Consider the following 24,319-nt stretch of genomic DNA (forward strand, 5'->3'; position numbering starts at 1 on the left):
GCAGATGCACTTGGTTGCTCAAGGCTGTGTCCCACAGGGCCCTGGCTGACCTGCAAAGTGGGTAAGAATGGGTTCCTCCCTGCTTGTTTATGTACCACATAAAGTACAGTTTTGTACCTACCATAAATGTAGATGTTCGAGTGCTAATACAGCTGCAGTAATCACAGATGGGTTTTCTGCCGTCCGGCGGGTCCTCGGTCGGCCGAATTCCAAAGTCTAGGTCCGGCGTCGCTTGTTGTAGTTTTCTTTCCTGACGTCAGTGCGACAGGGGTATACAAGACAAAGCCAACGCCATTTTCTTCAGTCTTTCTTGCCCCAGATGTCAGGTGCCCCCAGAAGGAAGGCAATACATAAATTATATATATATTCATGCAATGCGAAATAATCAAAAATCAGTAGTTGCAAGCAAATATACCATAGAAGGATAACCCAATCAGGTTGTAAGAGGAGGGGTTAGCCCCTAGGCCTTTACCAAGAGGGGAAGAGGGAGGGAAACCTGTACTGCAGTTGTATTAGCACTCGAACATCTACATTTATAGTAGGTACAAAACTGTACTATGTTCATCGTGCATACAGCTGCAGTAATCACAGATGGGTAGAATCCCAAAGCTACGCACAGGGTGGTAGGTGGTAGGTACTAGGTGGAACTGGGATGAGCCAGAATGCCCTGCAACACAGCAGTGGCAAAGCCTGCTCTAGTTTTGGAGTATAAAGGCAGGTGGTAGTGTTTGGTGAAGGTATGCACAGAACTCCAAGTGGCTGCCTCCAAAATATCTTTGGTAGGAACTCCTCTGAGGAAGGCTGTAGAGGTAGCTGTGGCCCTGGTGGAGTGGGATCTGATGCCTGTAGGGACAGATTTTCCATGAAAGGAGTAATAAACCGTATGCAGTGGCCTATCCATTTTGAAATTGTCTGTTTGGTAACTGGCTTCCCTTGAGCTCCTACAGCATAGGACACAAAAAGTTGTTCTGATTTCCTGAAAGGCTTTGTTCTGTCCAAATAATAACGTAGCTGTCTATGGATGTCTAAGGAGTGTAGCAGCCTTTCCCCTTTGTTTTGAGGATTGGGGTAAAAGGTTGGTAAGTGTATGGCTTGATTTAAAGCTACCCTGGATACCACTTTAGGCATAAATGACGGGTTGGTTCGAAGGGAAACCCTGTCCTGATGGAAGATGAGGAAAGGGCTGCACAGCCATGAGGGCTTGTAGTTCTAAACCCTTCGAGCTGAGGTAATGGCCAGAAGGAAAGCTGTTTTCCAGGACAAATATTGCAAATCTGTTGAGGCAGCTGGTTCAAAGGGAGGCAATGTTAATTTTTCTAGAATGTAATTAAGATCCCAGGCTGGTATTGGTTGTTTCCTTGGAGGTCTTATATTCTTAGCCCCTCTGAGGAACTGTCTTAAGAGTGGGTGAGAGAATAAGGGTGGATCAGTGTTGAATTCTGCAGAAATGGCTGAGGCATGAATTTTTACGGAGGAAAATGAAAGTCCACTGTTCAACAGCTCAGCTAGATACTGTAATATCTGAGGCAAATTCAGTTTTCTAGGATCCTGGCCTTTTTCTCATTCCAAGAGCAAAACCGTTTCCATTTTGGAGTAAGCCTTTCTAGTAGATGGCCTTCTGGCCTCCAAAATGACATCCTGCACCTCTTTGGAGAGTAGGGTCTGTTGTGGTATTAAGGAATTTTCCATGCAGCGAGATTGAGTGTTTTCAGCTGACTGTGAAGAGTTTTGTAGCTGTGCTGAGTCAGTAGAAGAGGCATTAGAGGTAGGGACCAGGGAGGAGTATGTTAGGCTCCTCAGGAGTGGGTACCAGTGTTGTCTTGGCCAGTCTGGAGCAATCAGTATCATCTTCGGTCTGTCTGCTCTTGCTTTCAAGAGCACCTTGGGCAGAAGAGGCAAAGGTGGGAAAGCGTAAACTGTCCATGCTGCCCAACTGAAAGAAAGGGCGTCCACTCTCCAGGCCTTTGGATGAAAGGTCCTTGAACAGAACTTTTCCAATTGATGATTCCTGTGGGAGGCAAGCGATCTATGTCTGGCCTTCCCACGCTTGGATTATCTTTGTAAACACTTGAGGATGCAACTTCCATTCGTGTGGGTCTGTCATATTTCTGCTTAGATTGTCTGCCAGCGTTTTCCAAACCTGGCAAGTACTGTGCTTGAAGTTCGATTTGCCATTCCAGAGCCAAGTTCCAAAGTGACATGGCTAGTCTGCACAGGGGTATGAATGTGTTCCTCCTTGTTTGTTTATGTACCACATTACTGTGGTGTTGTCTGTTCTTATCAATAATTGCCCTGGATGCAGGAGGTCCTTGAAAGCTGTAATTGCATTTATCACTGCTAGCATTTCTTTGTGATTGATGTGCTGGTGCTTTTCCTTTTGGGACCATTTGCCCTGAATGCACCTGTCTGTCATGTGCGCCCCCCAGGCGTAGTCTGAGGCGTCTGTTGTGATGACTTGATTTGCTTGAGGCTTGCAGAATGGAAGACCTGTGTTTGTTTGACATGCTTGGGCCCACCATAGAAATTCCTTTTGCAAACATGGGATTATTGGGATTATTGTTTCCAAACTGTGGCTGTGTTGAGACCATAGGTTTTTTAGGTACCACTGAAGTTTCCTCATGTGCAACTTTGCACATGGGATTAAAAGAATGCAAGATGCCATGAAGCCCAGAGCCTGCAGGACTTTCCTTGCAGTGAGCCTGGTACAATTTGCTAGTATTTTGAAGTACTGAGTTAGTTGCCCCTATTTTTCTGGCGTGAGATAGGCCATCTGGGTGTTTGTGTCCAAGTTGGCACCCAGGAAAGTTATTTTCTGAGATGGTGTTAGCCTGGATTTCTCTTTGTTGACTGTGTATCCCAGAGAATTCAATAACCGTGTTACATAAGCCAGATGTTCCAGAAATATGTGCTTGCTGTCCGCTTGGATCAGACAGTCGTCCAAATAAGGGTAAATTTGTATCCCTTGAAGTCTGCAGTAGGCAATTACTGATGCCAGGCATTTCGTGAATACTCTGGGCGCAGTAGATAAGCCAAAGGGCAATGCAGAGAATTGATAGTGGATTGAACCTGCAAGAAATCTGAGGTATCTTCTGCAGCTTTGTCTGATTGGGACATGCAGGTATGCCTCCTTGAGGTCCAATGTTACCAGCCAAAACCCCTTGCCCAGCATGGGAAGAAGCTGCTGTAAAGTGAGCATCTTGAATTTTGGTACGAGTAGAAATGTGTTTAGGATGGATAAGTCCAAAATGGGTCTCCAGTCGGTTCCTTTCCTTGGTACCAGAAATAGTCTGGAAGAAAAACCTTGACCTTGTTCGTGAGTAGGTACCTCTTGAATAGCTTTCATGTCCATGAGCTTTGAAATTTGTATTTGTGCCTCTGCCCTTTGGTTGTGTGGCAGGTTTGGCATGCCTCTCATTTTTGGAAGAGTGTGAAAATGAAATCTGTAGCCTCTGTTTATAATGTCCAGGATCCATTTGTCTGTTGTGATAATATGCCAATTTCTTGTAAATAATGCCAGCTTTCCTCCCAAGGGTGCTGCCAGCTGAGACTTGCTTGGCATGAAAAGGAGGAAGTCATTGGGTTTGTTTCCTGTATTGTTGTGCACTGTCTTTGCCACCTCTTGGTGCTGGAGTTTGCCATTGTCTGCCTCTATATGATCCTTGAGATTGTACTCTGCCCCTTATGCGCCTGTATCTACCTCTTTGGGGCTTGTCCGTGGCTGGAAAGGACCAGTTTTTAGAAGGCCAATTTCTGCTAAAACGTGGTGGTTGAACCTGTAGAAAAGCTTTGACAGTTTGCATAGATTTAGCTTTTTCTTCCATTTTCTGTAGTATCTCCTCAGCATTAGTACCAAATAGTACATCCTTTTGTAAAGGAGCATCTAGTAGTTTAGCTTTAACATGATCAGGCAAGATTTGTTCCCTAAGCCAGGCATGTCTACGAATGACTGATCCTGTAACAGCAGCTCTACTTGAGGCCTCTAAGGCATCATAGCCACATTGTAAGGTGTGTTTACCCACTTGTTCTGCACTATGCATCATATCCTGCAACTCCTTCAAATCTGGTTGTTCAGGTTGAGACATTTTATTTCTTAATTGTGATAACAGAAACTGCTGATATTTAAGCATATGGAACTGATAATTTAAGGCTCTCATGGCTAGGGTGGCCGAGGTATATACCTTTTTTCCCCACCTTTCTAAGGATCTAGACTCTCTTTCGGAAGGTAGTGGATTCTTAGCAGTAGAGGCCTTCATTCCCTTGGGGCCTTGAGAAATGGTTTCAGGGTCAGCATTATGGCTTTTGTAAAGAAATTGGTGAGAGTTAGGAACTCTGTAGTACCTATCAGGCTTGACTGGGACAGGAGGCAGGGAATCCGGATTAAGGCAAGCCTCCGAGTAAACATCATCAAGTATGTCCAAGACAGGAGGTATCGCCAGAGGTCTGTGTTGAGGTAACAAAAGAAATTCCCAAGTCTTTTCTTGGAATCAGAAAAGTCTTGGCCTTCCCAATGGAAGTGTTCCCTCAAGGTGTGCAAGGTTTCCCCAAAAGAAAAATCCTCTGGGGGGGATACAGAAGGAATGGACTGCTCTGCATCAGAATCTTCAAAAGGGGAGTACGAGTGTTCCTCTACATCAGAATGTTCTGAAAAAATGCAGCCCTGGTCAGAAGAGGGAGAATCTTCCTCCACTCTGGGTCTCTTGTCTGGAGGGGGTTGGGAACCCCTGATAAGAGTAATTAAATCCTCAGCCATTTTTAGCATCTGCTTTTTAGGCATGGGGCCTGGAGATGGGCCCTGTGCAACAGGCGTCTTGGGATGCATGGCTGATTTGGACTTAGTAAAGGCCTTAATGGAAAAGGAAGATGAGGGTCTAAAGACACCATGGGTGGAAGTGGACCTGTCCACATTAGGAGGCTCAACACTCAGTGGCTTCGGTGGTTGTAGTCTGGGTATGGGCCGAGGTACCTGCGGTCTCGGTTACAGAAGACACCGCCAAAGAAGTGTCGTCGGTAGTCAGGGGCTGCATAGGCATCTCGCTGAGAACCAGACCACGTGTAGCCGGTTTTGGCGTGGTGTCGGTGGAGACCGCGGACCTCGCGTGTTGGTCCTTGTGTTTTTTGGACAAAACGGTAGTCGGAGTCTCCGACGACATTTTATAATCAAAGGCTTTACCAAAAAAGTGTTGGGTGAACTCCGCCCGAAGCTTAATAGTGCGTTTATTGAAAGTAGCGCAAAAGCGACAGCCCGAGACGTCGTGGTCTGGGCCTAAACAAGGTATGCAGAGGGAATGGAAATCCTTATGCGGTATTTGCTTCCCACAAGAAATACAATTGTTAACTTTGTCTGACATCGGTCTGAGGCAAGAAAAGTTTCCCCAACGGGGTACTTAGCTTTAAAGAAGACTTCGGTTTCCAATTTTTTGTAAATTCTGGAGCTGGCCGACCAGCACTTGCGAACTGCTTCTGCTTCGGGCACCGCGCGGCAAAAAAGACTGAAGAAAATGGCGTCGGCTGTGTCTTGTATACCCCTGTCACACTGACGTCAGGAAAGAAAGCGACAACAACCGACGCCGGACCTGGACTTTGGCCGACCGAGGACCCGCCTGACGGCAGAAAAAGTACAGTTTTGTACCTACCATAAATGTAGATGTCCGAACTGGATAGCATCTGCAGTCATAACAAGTGGGTTGTCCTGTCGTCAGGCAGCCCTGCAGTCGGCCGGATTCCAAAGTCGGGTCCGCTTCGCTGATGTCGCACTCCACCCGACGTCATCTCTGTTGGTCTTCGGGTATAAAAGCATCAGCCGACGCCATTTTCCTCAGTGTTTCTTGCCCCAGATGCCAGTAGCCCTCTTGCAGGCTAAAATTTGGATAGATGCCAATGTTTCCAAATAGATAGAGGTAAACACAACAATAAGCATATATGTACATATATACAAACAAATACACCATAAAAGACTCCCCCCCAACAGCTAGCTATTAGGAGGGTAAACACCCTAGGAGTACCACAGAGGGGAAGGAGGGAGGGTAATCCTGACTGCAGATGCTATCCAGTTCGGACATCTACATTTATGGTAGGTACAAAACTGTACTACGTCCTTCATGGATGCATCTGCAGTCATAACAAGTGGGTAGAATACCATAGCCAACTAGGGGAGGAGGATAAAAGTAGATTATGGTGTGTTTAGGATCCCTTGCAGTACAGCAGTGGCAAACCCTGCTCGGTATCTGGAATATAGAGGCAAATTATAATGCTTGGCAAATGTATGCACGGAGGTCCAAGTAGCCGCCTCAATAATGTCTTTGGTTGCCACTCCTCGTAAGAAGGCTGTGGTAGTGGCTGTTGCCCTTGTAGAATGAGGTCTTATGTTCTGTGGAATTGGTTTTCCATGGAAGGAGTAACAGTATCGTATGCAATTTCCTATCCATTTGGAGATTGTCTGTTTGGAAATAGCTTTTCCTTCCCTTCCTGTTGCATAGGCTACAAAAAGTTGGTCAGTCTTTCTGCTATTTTTTTGTTCTGTCCAAGTAGTAGCGTAGCTGTCTATGTACATCCAAGGTATGCAGTATTCTTTCCCCTCTGTTTTGTGGGTTGGGAAAGAAGGTAGGTAGGTGGATTGCCTGGTTTAAAGACACTCTGGATACCACCTTGGGCATAAATGTAGGATTAGTCCTCATGGACACTCTATCTTGGTGGAAGATTAGGAAGGGTTGCACTGCCATTAAGGCCTGTAGTTCTGAAACCCTCCTTGCTGAAGTAATTGCCAGTAGGAAAGCAGTTTTCCATGACAGGTGTTGTAGGTCTGCTGTTGCTGCTGGTTCAAAGGGTGATAGTGTCAACTTTTCTAGCACAAAGTTTAAATCCCAAGCTGGTAATGGTGGTTTCCTTGGAGGTTTTACATTCTTGATTCCTCTGAGGAACTGTCTGAGCAAAGGGTGCGAAAAAACAGGTGGATCAAAGCTGCATTCTGCTGAAATAGCTGATGCATGTATCTTGATGGAGGAGTAGGACAGGCCTGAATGAAGAAGTTCGGCCAGATACTCCAGAATGTTAGGCATATCTATGTTTGACACATCTTTTCCTCTTTCCGTACTCCAAATGACAAACCTTTTCCATTTTCCAGCATAGTTCCTTCTTGTTGAAGGTCTGCGTGCTTCAAGAATAATGTCTTTAACTCTTTGGGAAAGTTCTGGATTAGCTGCTGCTATGTGATGTTCCATGCAGTCAGTTGCAGCGTTTTTAGGTTTGGATGTATGATGCTGTAGTTGTTCTGAGTTAACATCAAAGGCATCAGGGTATTGGCCACATATTGTTCGAGACATGCTCTTCAGTAGTGGGTACCAGTGTTGTCTTGGCCAGTTTGGAGCTATCAGGATTATCCTTGGACGTTCTTCCTTGATTTTTAGTAGTACCTTGTGTATCAAAGGAAGAGGTGGGAATGCATATGCTGTTAGGCCTTTCCAGTTGAAGGAGAGTGAGTCCACTTTCCATGCTAGTGGGTGGAATGTCCTTGTGCAGAATTTTTGAGCTGGTGATTGAGAGGTGATGCGAATAGGTCTATCTGTGGCATTCCCCATTTCTTTGAGATGGTCTTGAAGATGTCCGGTGCAGCTTCCATTCGTGGGCATCCAAGTGGTTCTGCTTAATATGTCTGCTAGAGTATTGTCTTTCCCGGTACAAATATTGCCTGTAACTGAATGTTGTAGCTGAGTGCCAGGGTCCACAGCTCCAAGGTCATTCTGCATAGGGGTATGAATGAGTGCCTCCCTGTTTGTTGATGTACCACATGACTGTGGTGTTGTCTGTCCTTATCATCAACTGGCCCTCTTTGAGAAATGGTTTGAACTTTGGATTGCCAGTTTTACTGCCAGCATTTCTTTTAGATTGATGTGCAGGTGAAGTTGATCCTGTGTCCACAATCCTTGCACGCATTTGTCCAGCATGTGGGCCCCCATCCTAGGTCTGAAGCGTCTGTTGTGATGGTCTGGCTTGGTTGACATCTGCGAAAGGGTAGGCCTGGGTTTGACTGGCATGCCTGAGCCCACCATAGGAACTCCTGTTTTAAGCATGGAATTAGTGGGATTTCTGTTTCTAGACTGTGTCTGTGTTGGGACCATAAATTCTTTAGGTACCACTGTAGTTTCCTCATATGTAGTCTGGCAAATGGGACCAAGATTATGCATGATGCCATGAAGCCCAAGGCCTGCAGAACTTTTCTTGCTGTTAACTTGTTCAGTTTTGTTAGTGCCAAGAAGTAAAGAGGAAGTTCTTTTGTTTTTCTGTAGTCAGGAATGCCATTTGTTGTACTGTGTCCAATTCACCAAGAATGTCCTTGTTTGGGATGGTATCAGCCTTGACTTTTGTAAATTGACTGTGTATCCCAGTCCTTGTAGCAAGTAAATGACCCTTTGTAAATCTGTTGTCAGCTTGCTTTTGTTGTCCCCTTGTAGCAGGCAGTCATCCAGGTATGGGTAAATTTGAATTCCTGTAGTCTGCAATGGGCGATTACTGATGCCAGGCATTTTGTGAATACTCTGGGCAGTAGATAAGCCAAAGGGCAATGCTGAGAATTGATAGTGCTCTGATCCTGCAAGAAATCTGAGGTATCTTCTGCAGATTGGTCGAATGGGGACGTGCAGGTATGCCTCCTTGAGATCTAGAGTTACCAGCCAAGACTCCTTGCCCAGCATGGGAAGAAGTTGCTGTAGGGTCAGCATTTTGAATTTTGGGACAATGATGTATGTATTTAAGGTGGACAGGTCGAGAATTGGTCTCCAACTTTTTCCTTTCTTGGAACTAGGAATAGTCTGGAATAGAACCCTTTCCTTGTTCTGCTGTTGGCACTCTTTCCACAGCTCTCATGTTTGCTAACTCCATTATCTGGCGTAGAGCCTCTGTTTTTGATTTGGAGGTAGATTTGGCATTCCTCTTTTGACTGGTAAAGTGTGGAAGTGAAACCGTAACCTTGATCTATGGTTTGTAAAATCCACTTGTCTTTTGTTATGTAGTGCCAGTTCTTTGAAAATAAGGTTAACTTTCCGCCTAGAGGAGCTGCTATTTGTTCCCTGGTAGGCGGATTTAGGATTAAGTCACTGTGGTTGTGCTGATGTAGTGGCAGTGGCTGTGTCTGTGCCTCTGTTGTTACCTTGCCACTGTCGTCCTCTGTAGGCACCTCCTCTGGATTGGTTTCTGCCTCTGGAACGTCTATTCCTGCCCCTTTGAAATTTTGTGGAGTCAGGAAAGGACCAATTTTTGGCAGGCCAGTTCCTGCTAAACCTTGGGGGTTGAACCTGCAAGAAATCTTTAACGGTTTGAACAGATTTTGCCTTTTCTTCCATTTTCTTCATAACCTGCTGGGCAGGTGTACCAAACAAACTTGTCTTGTCCATAGGAGCATCTAGCAACTTAGCTTTAACATGATCCGGTAAAGCTTGTTCCTTTAGCCATGCATGCCTTCTTATCACTGTGCCTGTCATGGCTGATCTAAATGAAGCCTCCAGTGCATCATAGCCACATTTTAAGGAATGGTTGCTAACCTGTTGTATGTTATTTACAATCTCTAATACATATTTCTTATCAAGAGATTCATCAGTGGTTAGTTTTTAGTTAACTGATCAAGCATAAACTCTTGGTATTGTATCATGTGAAACTGACAGTTTAAAGCTCTAGCTGAGAGAGTAGCTGAAGTGTAGACCTTTACCCCATCTGTCTAATGACCTTGCTTCCCTTTCAGAAGGAATAGGGTTTTAGCTGTGGTCGCTGCTACTGCCTTGGGACCCTGGGATATAGTTTCTGGGTCTGCAAGTGGGGCCTTGTAAAGGTGGTGATGAGTATCTGGCACCTTGTAAAATCTGTCTGGTTTGGCAGGGGCTGGGGTAAAGAATCTGGAGCGGAGCAAACATCATTGAAAGCATCATCCACCACAGAGAGAACAGGAGGTATAGCTAAGGGCCTGTGCTGTGGGAGGTGTAGAAAGGTCCTAAGTCTTTTCTGGAGTCTGAAAAATCCTGTTGCTGCCATTGGAACTGTTCTCGCATGGCATGCAAGGTTTCCCCAAAGGAGAATTCTTCTGGTGGGGAAGCAGCTGGAATGGATTCTTCAGCATCAGAATCTTCAAAATTGGAGAAGGGAGCCTCTGGCTGGTCAGTTATGTCTGATTCATCAGCAGAATCATCAGAAGACACTGGCTCAGGGGCTCTGCCCTAGGTCTCTTCTCTGGGGCTGAGAGGCCCTGTCTGGGTGAGATTGAGATCCTCTAATTAAAGAAATTAAATCTTCTGCCAAAGAAAGCATTTGAGAACTAGAAGAGGGCCTGGATGTGGGGGTTTAACAGGCACTGTTTTAGTAGTCTTGGCTGCTTTAGCCCTGGCGAAGGCCTTAATGGACATGGCTGCTGGAGGCCTAGCAGCACCACGTGCTGGGGTAGAGACATCCAAGGGATGGTGTCTGATAAGTCAACCACCGTAGTGGGTAAAATTTCTGAGGTCGATTCAAGAGTTGTAGCAGGGGCCTCAGTTGTAAGAATAGGTTCAGCTGTACTTTGATCAGTTTTCTCGGTTTCGCCGAAACCGAGACACTCATGATTTGCTTTACCGTGGTTTTGGCCGAAACCGCGGACCGCGAGTGTCGGTCTTTATCTTTGCGTTTTTGGTAGATTGGGTAGTCGGAGGATCCGACGGCATAATGTACGCAAAATCAGAACCGAAAAACTGTTCTGCAAACTCCGACCGACGCCTAAGCGTTCGTCGGTTGAAAGAGGCACAGGCCGAACAGGCTGCTACGTCGTGGGCTGGGCCTAAACAAGGCAGACAGTAAGAGTGGAAATCTTTATGAGGTATTTGTTTCCCACAGGTTAAACAATTGTTAACTTTTTCTGACATCGGCTGAGGCAAGAAAGAGTCCCCAACGGGTACTTAGCTTTAGAAGTCTTCGAAGTAGTATTCGGTAGAAGTAATCTCTGGATCCGACCGACCGGCACTTGCGAACAGCTTCTGCTTCGGGCGCCACGCGGCAAGAAAGACTGAGGAAAATGGCGTCGGCTGATGCTTTTATACCCGAAGACCAACAGAGATGACGTCGGGTGGAGTGCGACATCAGCCGAAGCCGGACCCGGACTTTGGAATCCGGCCGACTGCAGGGCTGCCTGACGACAGGACAACCCACTTGTTATGACTGCAGATGCATCCATGAAGGACATCCCATCTGTGATTACTGCAGCTGTATGCACGATGAACATCTGTGGTGTTGTCTGTTTTTATCAGCAGATGTCCTGGAAGGATTAGGTATTTGAAGGCTGTCAGAGCATTCTGTACAGCTAGCATCTCTTTTTGATTGATGTGAAGGACAATTTGGCCTGGGCCCTGAATGCATTTGCCTACCATGTGAGCCCCCCATGCATAGGGTGATGCGTCTGTAGTCAGGGTTTGGGAAGCAAGGGATTGAGTGAAAGGCAGACCCTTGCTGTGGTTGCATGCTTCTGCCCACCAAAGGAACTCTGCCCTTAGACAAGGTATGATCGGAATGATTCTTTCCAGGTCCTGAGAATGTTGGCACCAAAGACTTAAGTACCACTGAAGTTTCCTCATATGCAGTCTTGCATATGGAATTAGCAGAATACATGTGGCCATGAACCCTAGGGCTTGCAGTATTTTCCTTGCAGACAGCTGGGTTCTGGTGGCCAGTTATTCGTAGTTGCTGGTCAGATTGACCCGTTTTTCTGGAGTGAGAAATGCCATCTGGGAAGTTGTATTCAAGCTTGCTCCCAGGAATACAATCTTTTGACTGGGTACCAGTTGTGATTTATTTTCGTTGATGGTGTACCCCAATGAAGTGAGAAGGCTTTTTACAAATGCCAGGTGCTGAAGTAGCAATTCCTGACTGTCCACCTGAATCAGGCAGTCGTCCAAGTATAGGAAAATCTGGATATTTCTCTGCCTGCAATATGCAATGGCTGGAGCCAGGCACTTTGTGAATACTCTGGGTGCAGTAGATAAGCCAAAGGGAAGTGCAGAGAGCCTGCCCTAAAGCGTAGATATTTCCTGCATGACTCCCTTATGGGGATGTGCAAATAAGCTTCTTAAGTCTCGAGTGACTAACCAGGCATCCTTGGCTAGCATAGGGAGAAGCTGATGCAGGGTAAGCATCTTAAATTTTGTAACTACCAGAAAGGTGTTGAGAATGGATAGATCCAGGATTGGGTACCAAGAGCCTTCTTTTCTGGGCACCAGGAAAAGTCTGGAGTAGAAACCCTGCCCCCTTTGTTCTACTGGAACAGGTTGAATAGCTCTGATATTGAGCAGGGAAAGCACCTGCTTTTGAGCCTCTGCACACTAGTTTGGAGGAAGACCTGGAAACCTGCTTGGGGTTGGCAGTGAGTGGAAGTAGAGGGATACAATGTTTAGGGCCCATCAGTCCTGAGTAATGGACATCCATTTTTTTTACATGAAGGGCAAGTTTTTCTCCTAGGGGCACAAGTAATTGGGAAAAGCTGGGAAGGATAATTGAAAGTCATTGTGAACTTTTTCCATAAGGGGGCGGCTTACCACTCCCTGTTTTTCAGGTGGGAGCACTCCATTGTTTAGATCTCTGCATACCTTGAGACTGTAGTCTGGGTGGGCCATTTCCCCTGGGTTTGGACTGAGAAGGCCTGGAAGGGGCTGGAAAGGACCAGTTTTTAGAAGGCCAATGCCTACTGAATCTAGGTGGCTGCACTTGCAAGAATTCTTTAACAGTTTGCATAGATTTAGCTTTTTCTTCCATCTTAAGAACTTCTGCTTTGGTACCAAACAAACAGTCCTGACTTAAAGGAGCGTCTAGTAATTTTGATATGACATGATCTGGCAAGGTTTGTTCCTTTAGCCAAGCATGCCTTCTCAGTAGAGACCCCGTGACTGCAGCCTTGCAAGATGTTTCTAGGGCATCAAAGCCACACTGTAAAGTATGCCTACTAACTTGGTTTGCAGAATGCAATAACTTTTGTAAATCTTTATTTTTTGCACAATCTGGAAGTAACACCATTTTTTTGTTTAATTAGTTCCATAATATGTTGCTGGTATTTCAACATGTGAAACTGGCAATTCAATGCCCTGACAGCAAGAGTTGCAGAGGTATATACCTTCTTACCCCATCTGTCTAAAGCTCTGGAATCCCCTGTCTGAAGGGGTAGGGTTTTTGGCTGTTGTAGCCTTAATGCCTTTAGGTCCCTGGGAAATGGTCTCTGGATCCACAGTAGGATTCTTAGAGAAATTTGTGAGAATCAGGTACTTTGTACTACCTGTCAGGTTTTCGAGGGGCCGGAGGTAAAGTGTCTGGAGTAAGACTAGACACCATGAAGACATCATCTACAATATCCAGGACAGGGGGGACAGCTAGAGGCCTGTGCTGAGGCAACTCTAAAAATTATCAGTCTCTCTTTTTGGACTGAGGGTAGTCCTGGCATTCCCAGCGTAAATGCTCTCAAAGTATGCAAGGTTTCACCAAAATAAAAATCCTCTGGAGGGGAGGCAGAGGGAATGGATTCCTCTGCATCTGAATCCTCATAGGTAGATAAGGGTATGTCTTGGTAATCAGAAGAGTCAGAATCATCGGACTCCTGGGTCTGCAGAATCAGAATAAATTCTTGTCTTTTAGCAGGGGAAGGCCGGCTTCCCCTAATTAGGGTAATAAGGTCTTCAGCCATTCTAAGCATTTGTTTTTGTGGCATGGGAGCTTGACATGCACTTTGCTCATCGGCTTTGTAGGCGTAGTGCGTACTCTGGGCCTGAGAAACTCGGTAGTTTTAGCTAAAAACAAAGTTGTCGGTTTAATGCGAACATCAGTAGGTTGGATTACACTCTCAGAAGCCAGTGCCTGCACAGCGGATCTGGACCCGTCCAAGGTAGAGAGATCTGCAGGTTCAATCGTCGAAGAAGCATCTCGCGGCATACCGGACTCCGAATGGGTCTCAGCAGAGGCCTGCGAATCTGTAAAAGCGAGCACCAGGGGCTGCAAAAGTGCCTCACTGAGTACCGGCGGACTGGCGACTAGCTTAACGGAAGCATCGTTGGCAGTTTTGGACCTATGCAGTCTGTCTCTGTCTTTATGTTTTTTCAGAAGATCGGTAGACGGATGGCTTATCAAAGCCATTTCGGAATACGGAGAACGAGTGTGAAAGAATTTAGCGACAAAGATAGCCTGATGACGAATGGTTCGTGCGTTAAACAAGGCACACATCCTACAGCGAGGGATGTCGTGGTCTGGGCCTAAAAAGGTGACACAGTAAGAATGAAAATCTCTGGGAGGTATTTGCTTTCCACAGGCAAGACAATTGTTAACTTTTTCTGACATCGGTTAGAGCAAGAAAAAAGAATCCACAACGGGGTACTTAGCTTTAGAAGACTTCAGGTTTGAAATTCGAACAAAGAAAATTTTAGGTAGCGGACGACTAGCACTTGCGAACTGCTTCTGCTTCGGGCTCCTTCTCGGCAAGAAAGACTGATGTAATGGTGTCGGCTGCCTGTTTTATACCCCTGACAACCTGACATCATGGAATAAGCGACAGCATCAGACGCAGAAATCCCAAGACTGGTATTCTGGCCGATTGATTGCTACTTGTAGGCAGATAACCCAAGTGTGATGACTACAACAGTGAAACACGAAGAACATCTACAAAGGCAGGCAGGATGTAGGAACAGAAAATGGGCTAGGGGTTTCCATTTGAATGAGGTCGTAGTACCTCTTTTGTACCTCAGACATTTCTGAGTAATCCCATTTAAAGTGTTCTTTCATCTTGCTATCTGTCTCACTGAAGGTCAGCTCTTCAACTGGAGAGTCAGGGTCCAGTGTCTCTTCCTCTGGGGATCTGTACCCCAAGGGTGAAGAGAGTTGGGAGTTGTAGGAAAAAGGTTGCTCAGAGGAATCTGAAAGGACCTCCTCTTCCCTGGGAGCTGGATCTGCAGGCACAGGCCTAGGGCTCAGGACAGGTGGAAGCAGAAATTACCCAGTGTAGGCCTCAGTGCCATGAAGGCACTGAAGAGGCTCTGGCTGAAAGCCTGCCAATCAGGCATGGTTTCTGTAGAGGGGAGGTAAGTTTTCTCTTTTTCTTTCTTTTAAAAGGGGCAGTGGACGTCTGCCTGGAAACCGGTGACTGCAAGGGATCAGAAGGCTCAGACAACTCCCCAGGAAACACAGCCCCTCCCACCCGTGTCGGCTAGTGGTGCCAGAATAGTCTCTGCAAACGTGCACTCGCCTCTGGATGGTGCTGCATCCTTAGCGGTACCCGCGACCTCCGAAGTGGTGGATCTGGAACCCAATCATGTAACTATGTCTATGTCGGTCACAGGCTGGGAGTCGGCTGGAAGAGGCTCAGCAGTAGTCATAGGCCATAAGGTCCTGGCCTTTTTTGGCAGTTCTGTGGGGACGTCTGAAGAGCCCTCCATCCGAAGCTCAAGTAGTTTCAGATGTTGGTTCTCGAGGTACAGGTTTAGCGCATGCAAGTGACTATGCAAAGTTTTCGGTACCGACGCCTGGCAGGTAGGGCAGGCCTTATGGTCGTGAGACTTTCCCAAACAGAAAAAGCACTTGTGGGTGTCCTTGTGAAGGATCAGGCGGATGCACTGACACTTACCCTTTCTGGATGACATTAACAAGCAATATTAACATTTAGAAGGACTGAAAAGGTCCCCACAATGGGGTACTTATCTGAATGACATCAGCGGTAAGAGGAACACCTGGCGTACGAGTGGCGGCTGAAACGTTCTGAGGGCTGGTGTGTTCCGATGTCAACTTTATGGCCCACAAACTCTCGACCACATCAGACGTCTCATGCACCACAGAGGGTCTGAAAGCTTTTGGATACTGGCTGTACGTACGCGAGACTGAAGGGTAAACCCATATGCAGAATACTGCAACATGGGAATAGAAGAACATACACCATTATCACATGTGAGCCTGTGACAATGAGACAAACGTACTGAGTGCTGGTCAGACTGGTACCAGAGCACAAACTAATGCATGAATGATGCATGTACAAGGAGGCATTTGAGGAAGAAAGGTCTGCACTGGGCCTGATGCTGGCAACGCACTACAGTCCTTAAGGATGAAATTGATTTATTTAACATTTGTAAACTAGGTAAGTGAACTGAGCCCTTTTCAAACAATCTGTGACAGACAAGTCAAAATACACTAACAGCTTCATAAAAGCAGGAACATTAAACACATCAGTGACTATATCTCCACCAACAGCTTTACAAGTACTCAGTCTCCAACACCTTGGCCATGAACCCTACCGCCAAGCTCACTCTGACTCTTCCCTCAACAGGGCCATTTGTGTCCAGTCAGTTATAGGGACAAAGCCTTCAGGAAAGATGCCATGCCCCTGAATATTTTCAACTTATGACCAAGAAGGCTCAAAGGGCAGCTCTCCATAATCAGGCTGGGTGGACTGACATTTGAACAAAACTGCCTGTATTAAAGGCAAATAGACACCATAGGATGCACCTTTCCCCACATCTCAAGTCTCTTGGAGAAAGAGGATAGGACCTAAATAGGATATTGCTCCTCTTAAGTGACACCAGTCCCCGTTCCTGGGAGGCCAGTGAAAATGAAGAACCCAGTCAACCGTCCCAAAGTCGTGGGAGCCAGAACTGCCTCTCAGTTCTTGAAAATCAAGAAAAAAGTCTTCCCCACTGCCAGTAGGAATCTCCTGCCAGGAATCAAATTTTCAGCACTGAAAATAAATCTTCAGGACACAAATGTACAATGTTCTACTAACGACAGCAAGGATCAAGATCTGAAATAAGTAACAGCAACTAAAAAGATCTGGCAAATGCAGATGAATGAGTTTCCACAGCTGACATCTGACATCATACTTTGTAATCATGTATCGATGTTTGCAACCAAACCAAACTTCTGGTAAAAGACAATGAATGCTGACTCGTAGAAAAGATAAACCCAACTACAAAATGCATGTAAGAGGGTCCTTAATGTCAGATCAAGTGATATCAGCAAATCCAACATCTCGGCACCTAATGCAGCAAAATTTGAAAATACATGGAAGACAGCCCTGTGTACTATCCTAACTTGTAGCAGTAAAGATTCCAAAGGCTAAAGACAACAGCTGCAGAAGCAGAAGAAATCTGAAGTATGCAGACATTCCAGAAACAATAAACGGGAATAGAACAAAGGTCATACACCGAGACTACATGTGAAAAGGTTAAGATCAAAGAAAAACTCTGTTGAAAAAAAAAAAAAAAAATGGTTCAACTTACTCATCCTCTGGCGGAACCTGCTGCTGTACACTGTTCTTAGTTCCTGAAAGCTCTGGCCACCATTTCAAGATAACAGCTAGCAACCAGCGTAAACCCACTAATACGTACCTGAAGACAAGAGAAAAAAAGCCAGTTTTATGTTAATTACTTGCACGCTAAACAAAAAAAAAGGCTATAAGAAAAGAACATCATGCTCAATTACAGCCAAAACAGAATCCAGTGACCATACAGTCTGCCCATCTTTTCATCCAGTGTGAAACCTGAGATCATGTATGCTTCTTTACATTAAAGTACTCAAGACAACAAAAGGAGACAATTACTCCACCTAGTTTAACTCAAGGTGCACTTAACAGTCAACACTCCCAAATCACTCCTTTCCCAGTTATACCATGCTCTCATCTGCCATCTTCGACTCCCTCTTCACTACACATTCAAGCAGCGCATTCCACTGGTTCCAAAACTTATCTGTGGGAATTTCATTTTGAAGCTCTAGGGAGGAAGCTGACCGCCCCATACCCATTGCACTCAATATCATGTTCTTCTGACCTTTTTGATTTCCAGTGATCTATGTCTTTCAATAGTCTCTGGGTCATACTCTTTTACCCCCATACCACATATCCACCTGATGGCTTTTAGATGGACTCCTCTGAGCAAGACTGATGTTCCCTCCTCTTCCTGTGAGGCTTTCAAAATGACAAACAGTGCTCAGAGGCCTGATCAGCATTTGGGATAGGAGTCATCCACTACTCTTAGATGCATCAAATTTGTTCTCACTCTGCTTTCAGTGATCAGTTCACGTACAACAGTCCCCAGATTTTCCTTCCTGCACTGCCACTATCAGTTCTATTTCACACAGCTGACAGGTTGCTGTGATCCAAATGCAGAACATTACCCATGTGTATAATAAACCTAACTGCCACCCTTCAGCTTATTTGTTCACTCTTACTAAGCCCTTCCCTTAGACTTTTATCTCACTCTCCCAATCCTCCGCTACTGTACTTTATTTTGTGTAATAATAAAAAGGTGTTTCTGGCCTTCTCAAATATATTTAAAGCTAACAAACTGTAGAGTACTGGTTCCAAGAATGAGCACTGTAGCACTCTGAGTAACTTGGTACCCCATGCATTACTTTTACTGGTGAAACCATACTCATCATAACCTTTTGTGACATGTACTTTAAACATGGTGCAGTCCATGTTTTCAGCCTCTGCATTCCTGCTCCCCTCCTTGTAGTCCTCCTAGCAGCTGTTTCTGTAAAATGAGTCAAAGACTTTGATGATGGAATCAAGGTAGAACATGTCTACCGGTACCTCCCTTTCAAACTCATGCAAAACATTAAATGCTATATCAAGCTTCAGCTGTCAAGACTTTTCTGGCCCATAAGCCCACATTAGGTGATCCCTCAAAAGTGATGCTTGCAAGGAAAACAGTCTTTCCTTTGGGCTTTTCTGTACTTGCTCTGTTGCAGATGTTAGGGCTAACAAGCCTACAATTCTCTGGATTTTTCCAGATCTCCACAATATATGGTAGTACTACTCTTGCCATCTTTCCATTTTACAGGCATTTATTCAATGGCCAGTGATTTGTTGAAGATCTCCACCAGATGATTAGCAGAATGGCCTGATTCCGGAGTATCCTAGGAGGAAGCTTATCCGGTCTCTATGCATTTCACTCCTACTGCCATAGGTGTCCTCACCACAGCCTCTATTTCAGTTCTAGTCAGGATTTTCATTCCTCTGCTTTAACCTCATTTTGAGCATTGCACTGCCCTTCTCTTCCTTTGTGAAGGTTGAGACATTTAATATAGGTATCCCCCCCCCCCCATCTCATTGGCATCCCATCCTTGCTCGGATTAAGTATGAATTTCCCTCACTTCCTCTTTTTGCTATACCCCTAAAAGGAATCAGAATCCCTCATGACCCCCACCTATCAATGTCATTCTCTACCTTGCCTCTACTGGTCTCACGTCTTCTTGCTCAGAGTGTCACTTCAATGTCTGCCCTAATTAATGCTCTCTCATTCATACAAATAAATAATCACAACACAGTCTTTTCTGACCATTTTCCTCAAACTTTTTCACAAAGCCATACTACTGTATCCCTGATCCATCCTCACAACTTGCTCACCACCCCTCCTCAGTTAGGCTCCAGACTCTTGACTGTGACATCTCCCCACAGGCTCAGCATAAGCTACTCCTCTGAAATGTTGCACCACTGCTCCTATCTCTCTATTTTTACTCTTACTTCCTATTCCAAAACTATACAGTGGCATGAACAATTCTGGGTAATAGCATTTTCAATTGGACATCTCAGACACATTCCACTTCAGTTAGGGCCACATCCAGAATGTTTGTGCTGCTGGTTAACCGCATTGCTAAAATCTTACTCCATTTGGACTTGCTGATCGGCTTAACATCTGACCATTTTTAAGTTTGAGGTTACAGAGACCCTGTATAAACAGAGACCTTAAAAGTATATAAATCAATGACCATAAGCCTCTAGGTAGCAACAAATGCCATAGAAGACCTGAACCAGGTTTATGCCACCCCCCCCCCTTTTTTAAAGCACTGAATTCCTAGAAAGAATACCAGGAACTTGATAACAGAGAAGGCTACAGGTTGAAAGAGTAGTGATTTAATAAATATAAAACTCCTATAGAATAAAATTATCAGTTTACTAAGTATTCCAAGCTGGGAAATGTCACCTGAAGCAGTCAGGGTCTTGGATGAGTTGATTCAGCACTTTTTACAAGCAACTAGCTGTCATCCTGCACACATTATTAGAGCATTGCCATATGGTGAATTTTTAAGAATTTCTAGATTATGTCGTAATGATGAGGTGTTTTATAAGGAAATTCAAACAACTAAAAGGATGTTTTTAAATAGAAATTATGATAGTAAATTAGTGGATGCAGATATAAAAAAAATCATAAATATGAGATATGATGGGTACAATAAGAAAAAGATTATTAATAGTTATACAATCAATAGAGAAAGTCAGGTGGATAATTTATTTGTAGTGTCCACATACAATGTATGTAGTGATATGGTAAAACATAAAATATTGCATTTTTGGGAGTTTTTAGAGAATTATGATGAATTAAGTAATTTAAAAATGAAAAAATTAATTTTCTCCTATAAAAGAGGTAAGAATATTAAGGATATGGTGGTACGAACAAAATTTTTTAATCCAGGGAATAAAATACCACTTCAACCATCTAGTTTAGGTACTTTCCCATGTAGGAAATGTCAGGCTTGCCCATTTGTATATAGAACTTTTTCTAATATTAATAATTTACCATTTTATTCAAGTGGTTCATACACCTGTAGAACTAATAGGGTGGTTTATGCAATCACATGTGGATGCCACAAGTTCTATATAGGGCAAACTAAAAGAATGTTTAAAATCAGGCTGTTAGAACATCTTAGGGACATAAAAAATAAAAAAATGGAGAGCCCTTTGGCTCAACATTTTTATGAATTTCATAATGGTAGCACTGACACTTTAAAAGCAACTATTTTACAACAGATAGCAAAGTTAGAGTCTGATGTTGCAGTTGTGGCAAAATTACTTTTAAAGTATGAAACTTTTTATTTTAAAGTTTGGCACTATTACCCAGAGGCTTAAACACAGAATGCTGTTGGAAAAATGTGATTTAATTGACTAATTTTATTATTTAATTGTATAATAGTTTTATTGATTGATTGGTGTGACTATATATATTGTGCTATGTTACTGAAACTTTACTCCTTGAAGGCTTAACAGTGGCCGAGGCACTAGAGTTTGAAGACAATAAAGCTGTTTTGGATCCTGGTTGGTGTTTCTGTGTCGTGCTGAATCAACTTTTCCAGTTTTAGTTTGTTTTTGTTGCTGTTTAGGGTCTTGGATGAGGCCTGGCCAAACACCTGAAGTTTGCAGATTTCAGTCTGGAAGGAAGAAGGGATGAACAGTATAAAAATGAGACAATATGGATACATCATTTTCAGTGATGTCTGATTCAACATTTGGGACAGATTCCCAAATTGCCTAAAGGAACTTGGGTGGTATCAAGGGAAGGACATTCCTGAGTGTGACAGGCCCAAAGTAGGCAAATGCTCTAGACTACACACCCAATTTGTAATGAGACAAACGTACGAACAGTGACCAAGTTGCTGCTGCGCAATCATCATCGATGGGGATGGGATTCTTTTCATGAATGCTGCAAAGGATTGCAATTGCTCTAGAGGAATGAGTTCTTGTTTTTCAGACAACCCTCTAGTTTTATATACCAAAAACACAGTCTGAAAGCCACTTAATCATAACTTTTGACACAACTTCCCAATTTTGTTTTCTAAAAGGAGGTGAACAGTTGATTTGATTTTCTAATACTTTTGGTATGATTCAAATAGAACCTGATCTGTCTAAACATCTAAGGTATGAAGCATATGTTTGCCTTTGTTAGGAAAAAAAATCCTGTCAATTCAGATGAGATCTTTGGGAGAAAGGTAGGAGTTGTTTTAAATCACACTGTCTTTATGGAAAATGAGAAAATGTGGCTTGTATGAGAGTACTTCTAATTCACAAATTTGCTTAGTGGATGTAATGACAATTAGGAAAACTTTCCAAGAAATGTATTTCAGGTTAGCTGAGGCTGCTGGCTCAAAGGATTTCCTAGTCAATCACTGAAGTAAAATTGTGACATTCCACAGAGGAACCGGGCCTCAAATTAGAGGCATCAGGAAAAACGCTCCTTTGAAGAAGGCTTTAGATATTCTAGGAGAAGCAATGGAAGCAGGACTATGGCCTATGTGAATTTTTGAAATTGCAGCAGTTTGAACTTTAATGGTAGAAAAATGGATCCCTGGTGAAAAAGTTCTGAAAGAAATTATAGGTGCATCTGAGGGTGTGTGTGTCTGTGTGTGTCTGTCTGTCTGTGTGTCTGTCTGTGTCTGTGTGTCTGTCTGTGTCTGTGTGTCTGTCTGTGTCTGTGTGTCTGTGTCTGTGTGTCTGTCTGTGTCTGTGTGTCTGTGTCTGTGTGTCTGTGTCTGTGTCTGTGTGTCTGTGTCTGTGTCTGTGTCTGTGTGTCTGTGTGTCTGTGTCTGTGTCTGTGTGTCTGTGTCTGTGTCTGTGTCTGTGTCTGTGTGTCTGTGTCTGTGTCTGTGTGTCTGTGTCTGTCTGTGTGTCTGTCTGTGTGTCTGTCTGTGTGTCTGTGTGTCTGTCTGTGTGTGTGTGTCTGTCTGTGTGTGTGTGTCTGTCTGTCTGTGTGTGTGTGTCTGTCTGTCTGTGTGTGTGTGTCTGTCTGTGTGTGTGTGTCTGTGTGTGTGTGTCTGTCTGTGTGTGTGTCTGTCTGTGTGTGTGTGTCTGTCTGTGTGTGTGTGTCTGTCTGTGTGTGTGTGTCTGTGTGTGTGTGTGTCTGTGTGTGTGTGTCTGTGTGTGTCTGTGTGTGTGTGTGTGTGTGTGTGTGTGCGGTTAGGGGCAAGTGTAGACTAAAGAATCTCTCTGTGACTCTTCCTGTACAGGGATGAGTGTAAACTAACTGCTGCACCTGATGTTCAGGTTGGAAGCTGCTGCACCTGATGTTCAGGTTGGAAGCTTAGAGGATGCAGCAATGTTGGCCCTAGAAGCTGAAAATCTCTGTTGCCACAGTCTGTTTGAGAAGTCACTTATGCGACGTGTCTGCTAGTACATTCAACATAAGGGGAATGTCTGTTGCTACCAGAAAGTAAAGGGAGACATTGCCAGACTCGTATGGACTCCCAGCAAAATGGGTATGATCAATGCTATGAGGACCATTCTCATCTCTAAGGCACTGATGTAAAGTTTAGCCTCCATAGGTGACCAAGTACCTTGAATAGTCCGCCTCTAGAAATGCCCCTCCATCCTAGAAAAGAAGCATCCATGGTTACTATGGCCAGGGGTGTTGGAAGAAAACAGGGTCTCCTCTCTGCAACTGAAACAGAGGTTATCCATCACCTTACCTGGTTTCTGCATACTTCAGTGAGACGAATTCTGGTATGAGCTGGATGAAAGCTCTGTGACCACTGGACCGAGAATGCAGTCACACACTCAAGTGATATCTCACCAGTGGAACTAAAATGATGGTAGAGACCATCAGACCTAATAAAGAATCAATCTTGGTTGTGGACTGGGATGTTGAATTATCGGAGAAGACACCAGTCTTAATGACAGCACTCTTGCTGTTGGGAGTCTGGCAATTTGTTGAACTTTGTTGATGACATCCTATGAATACTACTTGCTGAATAGGGGACAGCTGGCCTTTCACTTGACTGACTGTTATCCCTTGCTGATCTACAAGACGGAGTAGTAATGCTTGATGTAGCAGTAGATCCCTGGAAATAGCAGTTAGGAGCCAATCATCTAGATAGGATAAAGACTTGGATCCCCTGTAGTTGAAGATAAACTACTACTACTGCCATAATCTTAGTGACTGTGGTGAGACCGAATGGGAGTTCTCTTAATTAGTAATGATGCGCTCCCAGCTGGAAAGGAGAAATCTCCTGGATTGTCTTTGAATCTCTATAGGGTAAAAGGCATCTTGGAGATGTATATAGAGTACATCCAATCATCCTTCCTCAACAGAGGGAGTATGAACTGTACGGTGACCATCCAGAATTTTGTTTGACAAATAGTTTGAGTTGGCGGAGGTCCAATATTGGCTTGAGGTCACATGTCTTTTTTAGAACTAAAAAAAACCTGGAACAGACTCCAGATTCTAACTGGTCAGAGGTCCTGCTGGATGACTTTTTTCTATCAACTCTGAAACTTATGTTGCGATGGGTGGAATATTGGGAAACTTTAATCTTTTTTTGGAGGGTACACAAAGGGAATGGTATGGCTTCTGGTGATCATCCCCAACACCAAGGAATCTGAAGTAATGTTTTGCCAGGTTTGTGGGTGCAAGGTTAAAGCGCCTCCCCAACTGTCTCTGGAGTGTGGCAGCCAGGTAATCCTTAAGGGATGCTGGCAGGGTTTCTTAGTGAAGGGATCACAGAAACCCTGAATCTGTTGTCCACCTTTGCATCTAGCATGATGTCCATTCGTGTTGCTTGCTCTTCTTCCTTGGGGGTGGGTCTATCC

The 24,319-nt window shown here is 44.4% G+C and overlaps 1 protein-coding gene across 2 annotated transcripts in view; it reads right to left on the minus strand.

Moving 5' to 3' along the window:
• The window catches only part of KATNBL1 (katanin regulatory subunit B1 like 1), a 1,007,693-nt gene that overhangs the window by 272,278 nt on the left and 711,096 nt on the right, over window positions 1-24,319 (minus strand). For both annotated transcript variants that reach the window (XM_044073973.1, XM_044073974.1), the window contains exon 8: window positions 17,244-17,351. In XM_044073973.1, coding sequence (XP_043929908.1) covers window positions 17,244-17,351 — 108 coding nt within the window. The remainder of the gene's footprint in view (window positions 1-17,243; window positions 17,352-24,319) is intronic.

This window comes from Protopterus annectens, chromosome 6.part0 (genome assembly GCF_019279795.1).
Source record: "Protopterus annectens isolate FY-2018-M chromosome 6.part0, PAN1.0, whole genome shotgun sequence".
In the NCBI taxonomy this organism is placed as follows: Eukaryota; Metazoa; Chordata; order Ceratodontiformes; family Protopteridae; genus Protopterus; species Protopterus annectens.